This window comes from Centropristis striata, chromosome 3, assembly GCF_030273125.1.
Source record: "Centropristis striata isolate RG_2023a ecotype Rhode Island chromosome 3, C.striata_1.0, whole genome shotgun sequence".
Taxonomy (NCBI): domain Eukaryota; kingdom Metazoa; phylum Chordata; class Actinopteri; order Perciformes; family Serranidae; genus Centropristis; species Centropristis striata.
In genome coordinates this window covers 37063890-37083931 of record NC_081519.1, presented here as the reverse complement: position 1 = coordinate 37083931, position 20042 = coordinate 37063890, and the positions used below count along the sequence as shown (strand labels likewise).

At 37.4% G+C, this 20042-nt stretch overlaps 1 protein-coding gene across 1 annotated transcript; it reads left to right on the top strand.

Moving 5' to 3' along the window:
* On the top strand, positions 1 to 20042 carry gls2b (glutaminase 2b (liver, mitochondrial)). Its single transcript, XM_059329961.1, has 18 exons — positions 1 to 263; positions 1462 to 1561; positions 1680 to 1801; positions 4312 to 4441; positions 4734 to 4813; positions 7863 to 8026; positions 8927 to 8985; positions 9685 to 9717; positions 9815 to 9873; positions 10565 to 10631; positions 11686 to 11736; positions 11875 to 12051; positions 12155 to 12286; positions 14219 to 14311; positions 14398 to 14459; positions 14865 to 14941; positions 17703 to 17766; positions 18902 to 20042. The coding sequence occupies exons 1-18, from the start codon at positions 91 to 93 to the stop codon at positions 19056 to 19058; spliced, it is 1800 nt and encodes a 599-aa protein (XP_059185944.1). The 5' UTR covers positions 1 to 90; the 3' UTR covers positions 19059 to 20042.

Genomic DNA, 20042 nt, shown 5'->3' with positions numbered 1-20042 from the left:
AGCCGCAGCAAAACAAAAACGACACGCCGGCGTTATCTGCCTCGTTCTTCAGCGTCAACACAAGCTGCCAAAGAGAGTTTGTGTCCAGACATGCACTGTCTAAGAGCTCTGCGTCTGTCCAGCTCTGTCCAACTGATCGTCAAACACACAGATGCGACCAGGAAGGTTTTCATCATCCAGCCAGCATGTTGTCTGAGCACCGAATCTACACCGACTTCCCAGCGACCACCGCCTCCACACTGGGAGCATTTCCATCTCAACATGTAAGTGTCTCTGTGTGTCAACAACACCTGAGTGCCCTGCTGCTGTGGATCATCTTACAGGGACACTGAGTTTCATCAGGGCCTCTTGATACATATGTCGTCACGCTGTTAAAATAATCGCCTAAGTCATTTTTTGATCAGATCATGTAACTTTACCCCTTTAAGATCATCACTTCTTTGACAATTTGCCACATTCATAGGCATCAGATAAGAACCCAGCAAATAACAGCTAGAGGGAGATTGTTTAGTTATCAGTTTAGTTTATCAGTGTTTTATTGTTGACACTAATATTGGTAACACTTTACTCTAAGGTGTCCACATAAGAGTGGCATGAGCGTGTCATAAACATGACATGGGATGTGTCATGAACATTAATGACACTTTGAAGTAACATTAATGCTCATGATACTTGTCATGTTTCTGACAGGCTTGTGTGACTCTTATGTAGACACCTTCAAAATAAAGTGTTATCATATCTTGCTTAAGTCACAAAGGCATGTTCAAAAAATTGCCTAAGTCATTTATTTCTCTTGACCTACATAGTTTACAGTGTTATTACTATGCCGATAGCCATCCTTTTTGAGTGAAATGATCAATAAATGTCATATGTTACACTTTTGGTGAAGTTTTTTTGTGTTTCCTGCAAAACTTGAAAAAATTTGTTGAGGTGATTATTTTAACAGGGTGACGATGTATAAGACGCATTTTTTTTAAGTTGAAATATTTATCATTCTTAGTTGCTTGCTGCTACAAAGGTGGTGATATGAGGTCAAGAAGGCTATCAGTTATCAGCCTTTGCCAGCAATAAATGAGGCAATCAGCAAAGCAAGCTTCAAAGAGAAAATCTCCTGAATGCAAACTGCAGGTGCACCTGATAAAAAGTCCATAAATGAGAAATATATATTTTTTAAAGCACCTGCAGAAATATTTGATAAAATATATCAAGAGGGAAAAGTTTTTCTGTCATACTGACAAATCTGTAAATGCATCTAAAGTTGATCTTGTTTGTGATATAAGTCATATTATAGTGACAGCAGTTTGTTTGCAGATCATTTAGCATGACAATAAGTTTATTAGCTTCATTAGCAATTTTATAAGAAAATGTACATACCAGCCATGTCATTGTACTCATGTGTACACAAATGACATGCAAACATGCTTTACTCTTTTTTTAAGACTTTAATTTTCACTTAATCAGGAATGCCCATGCAAAGTCCCCCAGCTCTGGAGTGGAAGACATGCTTTTCTACACAATCACAGAGGGAAAAGAGCAAATCCCCATTTCACACTTTAACTCAGTAAGTAGCAGAAGAAACACCAAAAACCAAGAGTCTGTCTGTCTGTCTGTCTGTCTGTCTGTCTGTCTGTCTGTCTGTCTGTCTGTTGTATTTTCATCTGGCCCACTGTCATTTGCAGGCCCTGAAGAAAACGGGCCTTCACCCATCAGACCCTCGTCTGAAGGACTGCATGGAAAAGCTTCGACAGGCTGTGAAGGACTCTGTTGGTGAGGTGATGATGGACAGAGACCTTTTTCACAGGTGAGACAAGAAAATAACTTACTAGAAGAGCAGAAAACTTAACTTTAAAGGAATAGTTTAGCCTGAGACCCAAACATGTAACTGGAGTGCACTCACCAATGCAGAGGGAGGACACAACTCACAACAGAGACTGTGAAAATCTTAAAAATCTGACACAATTAATTTGGAAATAAGCTTTATGTGATTTCTTTGATCAAACCAAATGTTCCTGTGTTTCATTAATCTCCAGAGGTCACGCACAAAACGATAAATACTCATCTCCCCTCTTACCTGTAATTCTTTTTATTAGTCTAGATTGTTTTGATCTGAGTGTTGGAGATATCGGCCTTAAAGGTGTCTGCCTTCTCCTAAAGATAATGGAACTATATAGTTTGGAAGAAAGAAAATAGTCCCTACATGAAACTCCTCACAACAATGTCAATAATGTGGATTATCTTGAGTCATGTCATGATTTCTGTAAAGAGACTTTGCTGTAGAGTTTTTCAAATGTATTTTTCAAATAGCAACACAAGCAAAGAAAAGGCAGACATCTGTGATATCTTCAACACTCTCCAACTCATACCAAAACAATCTATATTGATAAAAAGCACCACAGGTATGACAAAAATATGATTGTTTTGATTAGGGGTTGAACTGTCCCTTTTAAAGCAGACTCATTACACATTATTAATGTTTTTACAAGCCTGCAGATTATGTAAGAAATTCATATTTTTAGATCAACTGATGATTTCTCATGTAGAAGATCAACAAGTTAAACCCAGCGACACAGATTAGCATCTTTAATGAGCAACAGAACAACAAGATTCATGAATTTAATCACGTTATCGGACGGAAACAAACAGTTAATTGTTTTTGCCTGTTTCTGGGAGTGTTGCTCTCCTACAGTAACATGCCCCTCAAAGTGGACACGTAGCTCATCGCTGACTGTCTCTTGGTGTTTTGTTTTCCATTCACTACCCGGTGCAGGCATGAGACCAAACTATTTTTAGCCTGACCTTCCGACAACAATCCTTTCTAATGAAGCATTTGTTGGACGTGACCTGCTGAAGATAATCTCTGTTGCCATCTCTGCCTTTGTCTTTCTTTTGTTTTCAACACATGCTTCACATTTCTTAATATAAGTATTTATGACAAATGTAAGAATAATGATAAGGTCAGGACCGCAGGAGGTTGACACGACACCATGACTACATTTATAGTGTAATGAAACTTAAACAATACTTTTGTGAAGTTTATTGTCACTGTGGTCTCTGTCAGTGATGGAAAAAGTATTCAGATCCCCTTACGTAAGTAAAAGTACTGTGCACAGTACTACACTACAAGTAAAACTTCTGCATTCAAATATTACTTAAGTAAAAGTTAAAAAGTATCAGCATCAAAATGTACTTAAAGTATCTAAAGTAAAAGTACTCTATCATGCAGAATGAACCCACTCAGATTGTTTTATATATTCTAAATGTATTATTAGATTATTTGTATTAATGCATTTATGTATGCAGCATTTTAATTTCCTCAAGACAGGGCTCATTTTAACTACTTAATATATTGTTATGAGGTTTAATTTAAAAAAAAACATCTTATCACTTTAAATGTATTATGATTTTCAAGTCAAAAGTATCTAAATATAGTGGAGTAAAAAGTACAATATTTAACTCAAAATGTAGTGAAGTAGAAATATAAAGTTACAGAAAATGGAAATACTCAAGTAAGGTAAAAAGAAAATATTACTTAAGTAAATGGTCTCTGTTGATTGGTACCTAGATAGCCAAAAAAACAACATTCAGCCTTTTAATACATTTAAGATGTATTTTTTTGTTAGTTTTCATTGTTCATCTTAATATTCACAATAGCTTTTTGTCTGTATATAGTTTGTTGTAGGAATCAAAAAAACATAACTTTTGTCTGTTTTTCCCCTCTTCATTTGGGGTAAAGACATTATTTTTTCAAGTAGATAGTATATGATTGTTGTTTTAGCCTAAGCTCACCCTGAGTCATTTTTCCTTCAGTTATTGTCAGGTTAAGACGTGCTTCATTGAAATACATATTTATGTAATGCAAATCAGTGTTGAAATTTTGGTTTGGTGACCAGGGAGGGAACCACCTTTTATGTTGTGCTCCCACCCCCGCTAACAGTAAACACTTCAGCCAAAGCTGACTTGTGCATAGAAATGAACAATTGTACTACATGGGGTTAAATATTCCTTTAAATTGACACCTGGAGGTGTGAAAGTCAGTGTTATGTACTTAGTGTGTGTCAGGACATGTCAGCTTTATTTAGTGTCATGTTGATCAAAGAGAAGGACTCTAACTCAGGCTGATAGCTGGCAGCTGCTGCCCTCACATCAGCAAATGCACACAGACTCAGATATACTCACACACACACACACACACACACACACACACACACACACACACACACCATGCACTTTGTGACATGAATATAAAAACATAGAATTTCATTGTGAGTAAGTGCTCCTGAGTGTCTCTTCATTACGTCGTTTTTCTTTCAGGTGTGTTGGTGGAAACATCGTCCTGCTGATTCAGGCCTTCAGAAAGAAGTTTATCATCCCAGAGTTTGACGTGTTTGCACAAAAAATAAATGAGATCTACAACACAGTGCAAAGCCAAAGTGATGGGAAGGTATACATTTGTTGTTTGTTTGTCAAGAAATGTAAAATGGATTTTATCATGAGTAGGTTCTTGTAAAGTTTTAGGGTGAATAACATCAGGAGGGTTGTTCAAGCCTTGTATGCATGTGATTTCTGAGGAAATGAATACTTAAGATGTGTATTACTATATGCACACTTCCTGCCCATACAAAATTATTTTCTACCAATGCCTCCCTTGCTGCAGCACTTTTAGTTGTGACACTTTGTTCTGAAACTGTGTGATTTAACTGTTACTGTGATTCTCTTATATTTTGCGGCTCTAGGTTGCCGATTACATACCCCAGCTGGCCAAGTTTAGTCCAGAACTGTGGGGTGTGTCTTTGTGTACAGTGGACGGCCAGAGGTAAGAATTACAGATATAAACTTGACAAAAACAGTCTTAACACAGTGTCCATTTAGTAGTGTAGTGACTTGATTTCGACAAAACAAAAACCTAAGCCACAATGAGGGGCTGGTACTGGGATACGTAGTTGACGCGTCGTCATGCGGCGGCTCCATGTGGTCAATCAAACATCTGCAAACTTGTGCTTAAAAAATCAAAATCAATCGATTAAAATTACTTTATTCATCCCCGAGGGGAAATTCAGTATTAAGACGTATTTATTTACTACCATGTATCACTACAGCTTTTGCTATACACACACTAACATCAGTAACTGGCATAAAACAAAGGTTAAAGGTTAGCCGGCAGTCAAACAGCGGTCAAAAACTGTGAGCTTCTCCCGGTAAGCAGCACATCTGAGGAGTAATTGCCTCTTCCTCTACTTATGCATTTACACATGCTGTTGTCCAATACGCCACCTACTGTGCCAATCGGGGAATGACCTTGAAACAGATATAAATGGCTCTAACAAGTAGCTTTAGTGGAGCTTTCAATTGTATCCAAAGTTGAGTTTTCACAGTCGATAATAAATAGTAAATGTACATATTTTTCTGAGCACTTTAAAGACTTTTCATCCTTTTTGTCTTAAACATTTGGATTGATTTGATTTGACTGATGCTGAAGAAGACCATGTTATGTGATATAAAGCTCCAGAGCAGCTACTTAATGGACCTTATGGTGAGATTCTTATGTCAACAAACTGTTTCCAAGATTAAGACTGAAGTTGGAAACACAGCCTAAAAGTGTAGATGTAGAAATAATTATACCTTTTTTTAGATCTTGAGAATAACATCACTCAAGCAGATAATAAGAAGTTGGAAAAAAGTCAGAAACAGATAAATCTGGATGAAAAAGCCCACCCTCTTCCTTATTTGTATCATTGATAAAGTACTAAAACCGCACTTCACAATCAATCCACTACAAGTAAAGTTCTGCATTCAGAATGTAACCTAAGTAAAAGTATAAAAGTATCTGCACCATTTACATTTAGTCATTTAGCAGACGCTTTTATCCAAAGCAACTTACAGGGGAAAAAAAGGCAAACAATGGAAGGAAAGAAATAGTGCAATAAGAGCCATTAGTGCATCAATAAGTGCTAGTGCCAATTCTTTAAGGAGTTGAATTGTCGTGTGGTGCTAGGAGAGAAGGTGCTCTCTGAAGAGCTGGGTCTTCAGGAGGTTTTTAAAGGTAGAGAGGGACGCCCCTGCTCTGGTAGGAACTGGTAGTGTGTTCCACCAACGGGGAACAAGAAATGCAAAGAGTTTGGATTGCCTTGGACCAACGGGTGGCAGAGCCAGGCGCCGTTCATTGGAAGAGCGCAGTGGTCGTGAGGTAGCGTATTTTTTACTTTAATACTTTATTAGGGATAGGGACATTGCACATTAATGAACATCGAAAAACATCTTTATAAACATGCCGGATTGTGGCAAAGCTGCTAGTTTGCATCTGTAGTCCCTAAAAAAATAAAAATAAATACAAATACAAATATAAAAGACAGCAAGTACAGAGGTAAGAGGAGACAACAAACACACAACACAACACATACCAGACCCAGACAGGATATAACAATGCAATAAAAAGTAATGTTCAAGTAATCTGAAGTCCAGTTAGTGGTTGCACTTTTGATGTGATTTTTAACACAGGCCCTGGTGCTCACACCTCCCAGAGTCCTTTTCTTTAGAAATGTATTCAGCGGCGGTGGAGCAAGACCATGGAGACTCTTGTATACAAAACAGGCAAATCTAAAAGTTTTAAAATTATGGAAACTTAAACGTTTTTTAAGGGTCTTGCAGATATGGAAGGAGAAGGGTTTTTTTATCCAGAGTCTTTAGCGCTTTCTTATAGAGATTCTATGGGTTTGAGTGCTGTCATACATACCAGGACCAGCTTGTAAAACAGTAGTCTATATGTGAGAAGATCATATGCCGAGTCTGGGCGTTCAAGTAGGTAGGTGCAGTACCGGAGACAACTTTGTAGGCCAGCGTTAGAGATTTTAATTTGATGTGGGCTACAACAGGTAGCAAGTGGAGCTGGATGATCAGTGGTGTGACATGTGACTTTTTTGGCTGGTTGTAGACCAGGCGCGCTGCCTCGTTCTGGATCATGCCAAATGTACCAAATGTACAAAGTACAAAGTACTCATTATGACCCCACTATATTACATAATATTATTGGATTATTAGTATTGATGCATTTATGTAAGCAGTATTTAATATTGTCAAAGTAGGGTTCATTTTTACTTCTTTATATACGGTTATATGGTTTAATTTTTTAAAAATAGCATAGTTATTTTAAATTGATCATATGTTTTCATGTTAAATCTTGACCAGAAAATGAATTAGTAATTAAAGCTGGCAGCTCAATGTAGTGGAGTAAAAACATTTACCTATAAAATATAGTGGAGTTTAAGGATAAATTTACATAAATGGAAATATTCAAGTAAAGTACCTCTTAACAGGGTTCGTACGGGTGCTTGAAATCCTTGAAAATGCTTGAATTTAAATGTTGTATTTTCAAGGTTTAAAAAGTGCTTGGATTTTGGATAAAGTGCTTGTAAATGCTTGAAATTCTTACTGTATTTCTCTTGCAATCTGACTATATCCATCTATAGACTATATATAATCACATGTTCAATGTAGAAACTAATGAGTAGCCTATCTGAAATGAAGACCGTGTGTAATACCATCGCTGTTGGTATGGTTAAGTGAAATCTCCCCCTTTTAGTATGTAAGTACTCATCTAAAACATGCAATTTACAACAGGTGTAAGATACTGGAAAAGCTTGAGAATGGACCTTTAAAGTCCTTGAAAAATGCTTGAATTTAAACACCGCTAAAGTGTACAAACCCTGTCTTAATTATACTTAAGTATAATACTTGAGTAAATGTACTGAGCCAACTCTTATGACTGTAGTTGGTCTGAGCAACACTGCCAAAAGCATCACAGTACTTTTCCAGCTGTGATTGTCAAAGTGAGTCCGTTTTGGAAACGTTATGTGGTTTTCCTCCAGGCACTCAGTCGGCGACACCAAGCAGCCGTTCTGCCTGCAGTCCTGTGTGAAGCCTCTGCAGTACGCCATCGCCCTTCATGAGGCGGGAACAGAGAAGGTTCACCGTTATGTCGGCATGGAGCCCAGTGGTCTCAAGTTCAACATGCTCTCGCTTGATGATGAAGGTGAGTAACACGTCACCGTTGGTCTGGAAAAGCAAACATCCTCCAGTGTGGGGATACAAACTTTCACTGGCACAGAAATGAAGCAACGTACTGCTTTGGACGGGGGCAGCAGCAAAACATATTGTAGCCACTTTAAAAAAATACTATCAGTTCGAGTGTATGCTACATTTAGAGGGAGGAGGAAAACACTGGTTAAGGAAATATAAAAGGAGGAAGGAAAAGGATAAATATCTAATGCAACCCACTTCAATTTACAATTGTTCTGTGACATAGTGGTTACTATTTTTACTCACTTTTTAAAAAAACATTTTATAAACTAAACAAACAATTTATGTATTTATTTATTAAGGCTGAAGGAAAAGTATCTCATACAATCACACTTTTTTTCAATGTTTTTGTGTTTTTTTTCACTATTTTAAAAACAAAACAAACAATGTATTTACTTTTTTAATTAATAAATTGAGTAAGGCTGAAGGAAAAGGATAAGTATCTCATACAACCACACTTTTTTCAATTTTTTGTGTGTTTTTCACTATTCTAAAAACATTTTATAACCTAAACAGACAATTTATTTACCTTTTTATTAATGTATTAAGGGTGAAGGAAAAGGATAAGCATATCATCTAACCACACTTTTTTCCCCCACTATTTTATAAACTACAAAAAATATATTTATCATAAAAAATAGACGTCAGATTCACAATCAACAATGAAAATAACTGTGAATCTAGAGCCTAGAAAGCCCATATCAAAAGTGAATTCTTTTTTTTTACTCATTTTTGCACAAGATCACAGCTGAGTTGCAGCACCTCTTGACTCTCACTAAATATTAAACTTAATCATGATACGGTATTTTCTTCATCATCATTAACATTTTTAACATCTTGTCCTTTCTCCCAGATAAACCTCACAACCCCATGGTGAATGCTGGAGCCATAGTGATCAGCTCTCTTATCAAGGTAAACAGATTGACATGGGTCAGTGACAGAAGATTTTACAAACTGTTTACGTGCACTTTGGAGTCACACAAGCTTTAGATTTTGGTACTGTTTATATGTTTTATTTATTATTTAATGGAAATGCACCAAACTATCATCAATATCATTAAAGGTTATTTTATTGCACACATCAAAGTCAGAAAAAAATAAGGAATTATTTTGCAGACTGTTGCATCTGTATTTTTAACAAGATTAGTATTCAAACTGATTCTGTAAAATGTTCATCTTGTTTTTGATTTATTGGAAATGAGTGCCTTATTAAAAATGATAAATAAGTCCCATCTGGTTTAGAGCCTGCAGGTTGTTGAGTGATGTGCTGATGATCTTTATGACAAAGCTTCGGGGGAAAGTAACAAGTTATTAATATTTCTTTCACAACATCCTAATGCATGACATTATTTTTTTAAAATGTCAACTTATTGACTTTTATGACTGTTTTTCTTTCACATATTCATAATGAGTCTTACAAATTCTCATCAGAAGAATTAAAAATACACAGTTTCATGTTTTCACAGTTGTTTGTCGTCCTGTTTTGTGAAATACTCTGACCTCTAGCTGAGCTGTGAGGTTTATGATCAACGCCTATCTTTCCTTTTGTACTGTACCGGTTGATAATAAGGCACTAAATTATCATATCAGTGACACTTGCTTTGTTTTCAGCCTCGTGCAAATAAGGCGGAGAAGTTCGACTATGTAAGTAGAGGGCCTCTTCTCTGTTAACCCCATGAATACGTCTGGAACTTACTGTTGATGCTCAGAAATGGTGCAGTAAATGTTTTTGTTCACCTAGGTTATGGAGTTTGTGAAAAAGATGGCAGGCCAAGAGTATGTGGGATTCAGCAATGCCATGTGAGTTGTTTTTTTTTTTTTTAATTGTAATGTTTATTAGGTTTTTTTTCCATGTACACAAGAGACATACACAACAAAAGAAAAAACACTTAACATTAATAAAACAGTATCAACATTCATGGCTGCGGGTATCCATATTCTACAAAATCAGATTCATACAGTTTACAGTTCACATGTCTTTCGTTATGTCATACAACACCCATTTTTTCCACTTTGAAATAGAAACATCTTCCTTCAGTCGAAGTTGGTAGGTCATTTTTTCCATACATTATATTTCTCTTACAATCCCTAGCCATTGTTCTATGGTAGGAGATTCAGTCTTGGACCAGTTCCTTGTTATTGTCTTCTTGGTCGCAATCAGCAGTATCTTGACTTTATAACTATCATTACCAGTTACACTTTCAGTCACATTTCCAAGGTACATAATTTTACTTTCATTTGGTATTTCATACCCCAATATATCTTTAATTATGCCACCGACATCATCCCAAAAGGAGTGCAGCCTGGGGCACATCCAAAAAATATGTGCATGGTTAGCTTCTTTGCTCCCCCCATGTGAGTTGTTTTAAGTTAATATATCTTCGTTTTTTTACACCTACGTAGCAAGACAATGTGTGGGCAAATTGCCTGTCCGCTGCTCTGTTGCATTATTGATGGTCCAGTATTGACCCCTTCTGCCTCTCTGTCTCAGGTTCCAGTCGGAAAAAGAAACAGGCGACAGAAATTTTGCCATCGGATACTACATGAAAGAGAAGAAGGTCAGTTAAAAAATGCTGACAGAAGCTAAATGTTTACATACAAACACAGTGTCCAACTGAGTGTTTTTAATTCATATATGAGGCATGTTTCTTTGAAATTAATTTAATCTGTCAATTATTTGACTGATTTATCAATGTATCAATAGGTTGTGGAACATCAGAAATTGTGAAAAATTGTCTATATAAAAGTGTCTATATTGATATTTATTTTTTATTTATAAGAAAAATCAAGCAAATCATTCCACTAGAATAAGCTAAAACCAGAAAATGTTTTGTTTTTCTCTGACTAATAGATTAATTGTTTGTTTCAACTCTACATACAGAGCCACCCATAAAGTTGGAATAATTTTGTTTTCAGACACAATCCTCAGTTAATTGTTGTTTCATTTTCATTGTGATATGTTTGGAAGAGATTGATTAATAAAGTTTTAAGAAAATATACACTATCTGTCAATAATAAACCATATGTCACTATCATTTCATGGAAAGAGGTAAAACAAAAAATGTATTTCAACTTTATGGGCGAACGTGTACAAAGGGTCTTTACAATAGAAAAAAGATTGGGTAATATTTTAAAAACCTTAGATATGAAAACATATTTTCTAACTATAATTCGCTCACACAGTTTGTAAGAAAAGCATGCTTGACCACTATTTGTTTTATTATTTTTAGTTTTGTCTACTTTTGTTTTAAAAAGGTTTTGAGGCATCAAGTCCAATGTTCCTACAATTATCTCTAGCTACTCTAGTTTATTTTTTCAATTGATTTTTCATTTATTTATTTTCTTTTACAAAAATTGACCCTCCATCCATTTTCGCCACTGTCATCAATTTTCCAGACCAATCATCTTTGAGGCCAACTGATATTATTTCTCCATTCATCTCCCACACCTCTCTGTTCATCGCCACTCCATCATGTTCGAGGGCTTATTCACGACCTTTTGACTCTATTTGAAGGGCCGGAGCTTTATGACCCCACCGAGATATTCTTGATTTTCTGCTTGAGAAATCACAATATATCTGAACAGTCACAATGATCATATTTCCTTCACCAGTGTTTTCCTCCGGGAGCAGATATGATCGATGCGCTGGACTTCTACTTCCAGGTAAACTGTTCCACCACGAATGGGGCTTTTCATGAAGAACCACTCCATCTATAATCCTGTGTAGCCTGGTATTGATTTAGCAGTGATGAAAATAGATTCAACAGTTTTGACCATGAACTTGTCTTCTTTCGGTGGCAGCTTTGCTCCATCGAGGTCACCTGCGAGTCAGGCAGCGTCATGGCTGCCACCCTGGCCAACGGAGGGATCTGTCCAATCACAGGCGAGCGTGTCCTGAGTGCCGAGGCCGTGCGAAACACTTTGAGTCTCATGCACTCATGTGGCATGTATGACTTCTCTGGACAGATGGCTTTTCAAGTGAGTAACAGCAGGAAGTGTCTGTGCAGTCAAATCACACCTCTGAAACAAAAGCTTGTTAATTTGTTAACCTGAAACAAATCACACACCTCTTATTTCCCAGGTGGGCGTGCCGGCCAAGTCTGGGGTGTCAGGTGCCATACTGCTGGTGATCCCTAACGTCATGGGAGTGATGTGTTGGTCTCCTCCTCTGGACAGAGTTGGAAACAGTGTTCGGGGAATACACTTCTGTCAGGTTAGACCAAGATGTTAGAGGTTTTCTTTTGTGCTTTTGCATCCGGACTGCTTCTCGTAAAAGAGAAGATGCTTCAGTAAGGCCACTATGTGCAGATTGTCAATTATTGCATCAAATCATTCTAATTGGATGTGTTTTTGTTATTACTGCACTGCAAAAAAGGGGTGTCTAAAAACAAGATAAAAACACTAAATCTGAGGGAAATTATCTTGCTGCATAGACAGATAATTTCACTTGACAAGATATCTTAAATTAAGATTGTTAAATCTAGAAAAAAGCATGTTGAACGCTTAAAATAAGGAATTAACTCTTAAAACAAGATAAATTATCTAACACTTCTAAATGTTGTTTTTTTTATCTTGGTAAGAAACAAATAATTTGCAGTGCACTCTGCCCGGGCCAGTTCATCGCTGCTTTTATCTTGTGTTGTCTTTATCTCGTTTTAAGAGTTAATTTCTTATTTTAAGCGATTTAATAATCTTAATTTGAGAAGTCTTGTCAAGTGAAACTATCTGTCCATGCAGCAAGATAATTTCCCTCAGATTTAGAGTTTTCATCTTGTTTTTAGACACACCTTTATTGCAGTGTGTCAGTGGCGAATTTACAAAGAATGGATTGCGGCCGCTGATAGCATCAGCTCCAATTCACAAAAGATGTTGCGCTAAATACAGGAGTTTGAATTAGAATTTTGTGCAGTGAGGCATATTTGCATAGAAATGGCCGATTTGCAGCTAATGTATGCCTATTACCTTATTTAAATATGTGCAAATAGAACCAGAGCACCAAGATACATCGAGCTATATGCTTGGCAGCACCCTTAGGGGTTTGCTTTTGCCTTATTTGCACGTTTAGCAATTGCAAAAGCCTCACAATCCTTTTGTGAATTTGCCCCTCTGTGTTTTGAATTTGCCCCTCTATTGCCACCTGCAAGCACCAAAGTTCTGAGTTTTACAATCTTCCACATGATAGCTTAAAACCCGAAAATGCTGAGTTTCTCTTTTATCTGAAGCATCCACTCCAGAAACCTTTCTTGGATGCTCCTTAGGTTTGTCCACCACAGCTTCTGCCATACTCCTAGCAGCTCCTCAGTCACTGTAGTCTCTGCCCCCTTCCTCCCCCCTTTAGGTCTGGCTAGTCAATGTAAAACCCATTAATTGACAGTTCAGGAAAGTCGCCATACACTTAAGACACCACATTTTTTATTATCTAAAAGTCCTTCACTACAGCTTTAAAAGCTGAAGACTGTTTCAATGGCAAGGAAAATAGTTGAAAAGCCCCTGACACAAGTTTTTCACTGAAAAGGACAAGGCAGAAAGTAAAGAACATTCTGGCAGATGGGTCCCATCCTCTCTTCAGCCAGTTTGAGCCGTTAAGCTCCATATGGGGCTATATAGTCATTTTAGCAACTTAAAGTGTATTCAAGAAGTCCTTCAGCCCAAGTGCCATACATATTCTTAACTCAACAAGGTGACAGATGAGATGTCAGCCACAGACACTCAAATGAAATGTCTTGAAAGCATATATGACCTTATCTATGTGCCTATTTGTTATTTTAGGTTGATGTTTCTTGTGTTTAGTGTGCTGAATACAAATGTCCACCCTGGTAGAGAATAAAGATCAATTTCATTATATTTTTTCTAACACCAAAGCTGCCTTACAGAGAACAAATTGTTGAAGGCGCTGATAATTATTAATTTGTGGCTTATACCTAAGTGATGACATAAAGACGTGTCTCCTTCAGATTTTACATGCTGTTGACATTACATGTTTGAATTTCATGTTAAATCTTTGACTGTCTTCTTCTGATGAAGAGCTTGTTGTGTTTGCATTATAGTTTTGTTTGACTTAAAGCAAAAAAATATCATATCTACTGTAATAACCCCCCGTTTGTTTTCTTCATCTAACAACTTTACTGTATCTTTTTGCCCTCAGGAGCTGGTTTCACTCTTCAATTTCCATAACTATGACAACTTGCGGCACTTTGTAAAGAAGCAGGACCCTCGCAGGCAGGATGGAGATGACAGGGTTTGTTGCTGTGTTAGTTTCATTCTTGCTGGTGTGTTAAATGTGTTTTGAGCCTCTGTGTTTATGTCATTTTCCTGTATTTGCAGAGCAAGTCTGTTTTCAATTTGATGTTCGCCGCCTACAGTGGAGACGTGTCAGCCCTGAGAAGGTACATCACCAGCAAACCTGATTATTGTTTGTCGTGTATAACAGATGGCCTTCATAATGCTAACACCAGGCATGGGTACTGAAAAACATATACATTGGGGACAAATTCAATGGAAAGAGATTATAAAATATCTGCAGAAAGTGTTGTACTCTGCTTCAAGGCTGCTTGGTGCAGATTTCTCAAGTGTAAAGGCTAATTTCTGTATTTATTTCTATCTGCTTTCTCTAAGTTTGCCCACATGAATTAAAATAATATTCTGGAATTTGCATGTTGATAAGGAACAGGGCTAAAATATGTATCTGTATTTTTTATTTTTATATTACTTTGTGGAAAAATGACATCTTTATTTATTGTGTGTGTGTGTGTGTGTGTGTGTGTGAACTATTCTTTTATTCATTCCTTCAGGTTTGCTCTCTCTTCCATGGACATGGACCTGAAAGACTATGATTCTCGAACAGCGCTTCATATCTCTGCTGCAGAGGGTGAGCTCCACACCACCTGTTTATCTGTGGTGCTGATAATTAGTGAATGAGCAACACTGATTCAGTTCCACAGGCAAACAATAAAGCAATCAGGCAGTAAATCGGTATGACCGCTGGGCAAAAATAACACATCCTTAGCTCTCATAGTGTTAAGAGTGTAGTGTAAAGAATTAACAATGAGAATAATTTGAACAATAAAATGAATGAAACTTAAATAAAACACTTACACAGCCCTGCTCCTAAAGAGCTCCTGCCCGCATGTTTTAGGTATTTTCCTACTCTATCACACCTGATTCTAATGACTGTGATAATGAGCAGAAGCAGCTCTCCAGGAACAGGGATGGTGACCACTGCTGTAATGTATGCGCCTACGATAAACACACACAGGTGTTTTCACTTGCGTAATTAGTGCCTCTTCTCAGCACTATGTGGGCGTGTACATCTGTCTGACCCTCATTTTCATGTAGTTGCATCTGTTACATCTTTATGATTCTTACTGCTTCATTAATTTATTCATTATTTTTTCAGCAGAGCTCCTCCTAGTTTAAGCTGAGCAGCCTGTGGGTGTTCAGGGCCTTAACCTAAGTGTTTCATTATTCTGATTCACTGCAGGAACTTCACACAGCGTAGCCAGGACCCAGGTTCAGTCAGATTACCAGTGTCGGTGGGCACCCATAGGCCGCGTTCAGACTGCAGGCGAATCTGATTCAAATCAGATTCCTACTCAAATCTGAATTTTAGGGCTGACTGTCCACACTGTTTTTAGCAAGTGTCCAAATCGGACATGGCTCTGTTCAGACTGGGCCACATTATCGACTGATCTGACAGGTTGCTATAGTAACGGTGTCAGAGCGTCTGACGTCGTAACGGCGTCTGACATCATATAATTGCGATGGCGACAAGAACAACAACAACAAACATGAGGGAGGCAGGTCACCTCAGTATATTGGCCTTATCACTGTCCAGTAGAGGTGCAGAACATCTCAGACGCACCAGGGGAGAAACCGGGCAGATGGATGCCCCCGTCGGGCCCCCATGAGTCGGGCGCGGCTGCCGTAGGACACCTCATCTCCACACTGCCCGCAATACGCGTGCGGCGTAGAGTGACGTCATGGACAGTCAGAACCGATCTGAGTGTTTGGAGCGGTTCAGACTGAGACGCATCTGTCCAAATGCGATTTGAAGCGATTTGTGGAAGGAGTAGCTGATGAAAATGCGTGGCGTGAAAACTTCTGCATGCCCAAAGATGCTCTTATCACTTTAAGTGATGCCGCCTGGCATGCATACAATCACACTTTTGTGTCACCGTATGCACGCAGATTTCCTCCCGAAAAAACTTGTCTAAACGAGGAATAAAAAGTGAAGACGCGACGCCACTTTTGCGTCTTCTGTTCAGACCGTCCTCGTGTAAACGTAGCCATAGTCTCCTTGGGTTATCAGTCAGATACATCCTCTCTTCAACATGTGGTCACTCCTGGCTCCACAAAACAAAGATGGAGATGGCAGAAATACCAAACTTTAGGCTTCATAATACTTTATTGATTCCCAGAGGGAAATTCGGTTTTGCTCTAGTCTTTGTATGTGTGTGTGTGTGTGTGTGTGTGTGTGTGTGTGTGTGTGTGTGTGTACCCACAGGCTGTAATGAAGAAGTGGAGGTAGTCACCATGACTGCATAAAGTGTGTATATTTTTTAAGTTTTTATATTATCCTAATTGTGTATATTTAGCTATTTTTCTAGCAAAATGGCAATTTTTCTTCTTTCTTTATAAATAGAAAAATAGCTGAATAGCTAAGCATATAGACATAAGAAAAAAATATGCATACTTTTTTAATTTTACAAAGGACAAGGAAGACTGTGGCAACAACTTGATCCACAGGATACGTTAAAAAAAAAACAGTATGATGACACACATCTTTAGTTGTTGTTGAGATATTTTGATGGTTGTTAGGTCACTCCAGTCAAATCCTGTCCTGGTTCCATCCACCGCGACAGGATGGGACTGGTGGATAACAACAATCATGAGGTGAGACAATATAACAACTCTGTCACTACATGCCCCGCTCACTTTGGTTCTAAGACAACAGTATGTAGATGGATACAGATTTCAGCTTTAAATTACTTAATTTTGAATAAGGATTGGTTGCAGCACTTTTATCACACACCGCACAAACTTCAATAAAACTTAGCTGACAAGATAATTGTATTTTACTTGCCTTATCTGTTCACTGCTGTAATTAGTGCTAAGTTAATTTCCACTTCATTTGATTAACTATAGAGCCATGGTACCTTTGGCTCAGATTATAGAAAACCACTAATGAATGAGCTCCCAAACCCTTCCAGAGCACCATATGGTCCATTATTTATCCTCTGTTGTGCTCTAAGTTTATTCACAGCACAGATTTAATGCTCCGCTGCAGTGTGTTCAACGGTGACATTTTTCAAAAACAGCCTTGTAAGCAAGTAATTTGTTTACAAGATAAAAATGGGAGTAATAATGGTTTTCTTCCAAATGAAAAAGGCAGAGCTTTGCACTCCTAAATCTGATTCCGAGTTGGATTGCGACTGGAGGGAATAGTCATGCATTTTATTTTACCCGACGTAGTTTGTATTGTTAGCAGCTTTGTTTTCTCCACCCACAATTTGTCATGCTATTAGACAAACTGGTGAATCGTGAATATGCTGTTAGTTTGGAGCATTGTGATTCTAAAGGGTATGCAGCTCCTGCAGATGGGGAAATAAAAAACTGTTGTCTTTTCTCAGGTCACATAGATGTGGTGAAGTTCCTGACTGACACATGCAAAGTTGATCCATTTGTAAAAGACAGGTGAGAACAGCACCTGTTTTACCCTTTAGCTTTGAATTCATTCACTGCTCGCTAATATGTTTAAGCTTTGACAATGATCACATATTTTGACTTCTAGTCGGTTGGTTTATTAATTATTAATTAATTTAATAATTATTATTCTCATTCTTTCTTATCTGTCTCTGGGATGTGATTTCTAATCTTAATGGGACTAATTAAAACATGTCTGAATGGAAGTAAAATCTTATATAAATTCAATTTATGAGCACGTTTCTGGTAAACACAAGACTTAAAGTGGTGTTTTCGCACAATTATTTGTGGAGAAACTAAGCTTTACAGATCTTTTGATTAAATAAACAACTAAATAAGTCGACAAAATTGTGTGAGTGTTTGTGAACTAATAATTTCTTTAGATATGACGCCCTAATTTTTTTAAATTATGAACTTAAAATGGACCAATATGTCTCAGTGACATGTAAACATAACCACAACCACATAGAGTATTTAAAGTATTTAAAGTAACTTAAAGGACATTACCAGTGTTTTTCATCCTTGTGTAGTTTACCATAAATGTGGATATTGTGACAATCATCATGTGGCAGTTGGCAAACTACATGGTGTGCATCTTAATGTGTGATTTTAATTCATTTTTATATTTTAATTATAATTTTTGTGTATAAATCGATGCCTGCTAGTGTGTGTATCTCATCTTTTGTCTTTCTCTGTTCCCTATCATTTTAATATTTAATGGATTCATGTGTACACTTGGGATCACCCTGATCAAGTCCTTCTGAGGGTTTTTTCTGTTGTTTATGTACATTTTAATTTGAATTTTTCACACATGTAAGAACAGACAAAAATCACTTCCCTAGTAAGAGCGCAATCTAAATGGACAGCCTTATACATGTAAAAAAAATGTGGAAATTGACCCAGGTATAGATCTCTATACCACACTGGCAGAACTTTCCTTTCATATCAGATGAACCCCAAAGTGTGAATAAATTAATACATCTTAAGGTTGAATCTTTGAGCATAAATTGTTTTTACCACATACTGTAATAAATAATTAAATGCTTAAATTTGCACCTCTGAATATCCTCCTCTATAATTCATCTGCTGCTTCCTCTCTTTACCTTTTTCACTCATTGCTGTGCAGGTGGGGGAACCTCCCGGTCGATGACGCCATGCAGTTCGGACACGATGAGGTGGTGAAGGTGCTGAAAGACTACCAGCAGGTCTGCAGGCAGCAGGAAACGCAGCACACTGAGGCTGAGCATACCCCGAAGCTGGACACCATCGAGGGCATGGTGTGATGTGCTGAATTTATATAGATTCCCACACACTGTCACATGTCAGGGCATTTGTGCAATCGGTCAAGTTTTGAAATATGAAGGACCATTTTAAATGCATAAAATGAGTGCCAAACAAAGATCAGAATACGACCATATGAATATAAATAAACTCTGCAAACTGCAGTAAAGAAAAAGATACATGAGTGAAAAAGGAAAATGGTCGGAACATGCAACTGGACTAGAAAATGCAAGTCCACAAAAACAACACAGCACGCCAACAGAATACAACATTTGTACAACATAGCAACATTCTGCAAACCGATTCAGCCTAAGTCATAGTTCATCATGGACCTAGACCAGGGAAAGGCAACCTGCGGCTCCAGAGCCTCATGTGGCCCTTTGGCTACTCTCCAGTGGCTCCTTGCTGCTCACAAAATGTTTTATTTAGAAATAAATACATTTTGTCTACATTTTAATTCTCATTTGTCATCGTTGTAGGCCTAAAGGGATTTGATACACTTGATTGATAATTATACTGGCAATGCTTCAAATGACTTACAATAGTAATTTTTTTTATTTTTCTATTGTGCCTTGTTGAAACATTTACATTTGTAAAACTATCTGATGTATTTGGATTTAAACTCTCCAATTTGACTGATTGTAAAAGTGAGACAAGGGAAGTAATTGTACCCAATAAACTTGTAGAATATATTGTATATATTATGTATTTCAGCTGTAAATAGGAGCTCTGAATTCCTAATATTATAATACACAGTATCACAACATTTATACCCAGTTTAAATTTGCATAAACAAGTAATTCCAAAGAGTCATTTATGTGAAATATTCTGGCATTGAAGACTTCCATTAAACATTGTATTTATCTGCCACCCATAGTTTCATTTTGTTTTGATTTGATTTTATCATGGTTGTCAACGCTTCATGCAGCCAGCAGCTTGTTGTTAAATATTAAGCAGCATCTCCTAAAAATCAACTGAATGTAGGA

What these genes read in the sequence shown, in the direction of transcription:
- gls2b (XM_059329961.1), top strand. Translation starts at nt 91, where the DNA reads ATGCACTGTCTAAGAGCTCTGCGTCTGTCCAGCTCTGTCCAACTGATC. An exon ending in CCATTTCACACTTTAACTCA is followed by an intron (nt 1,562 to 1,679) that starts GTAAGTAGCAGA and finishes TGTCATTTGCAG; the next exon opens with GCCCTGAAGAAAACGGGCCT. An exon ending in AAAGCCAAAGTGATGGGAAG is followed by an intron (nt 4,442 to 4,733) that starts GTATACATTTGT and finishes TTGCGGCTCTAG; the next exon opens with GTTGCCGATTACATACCCCA.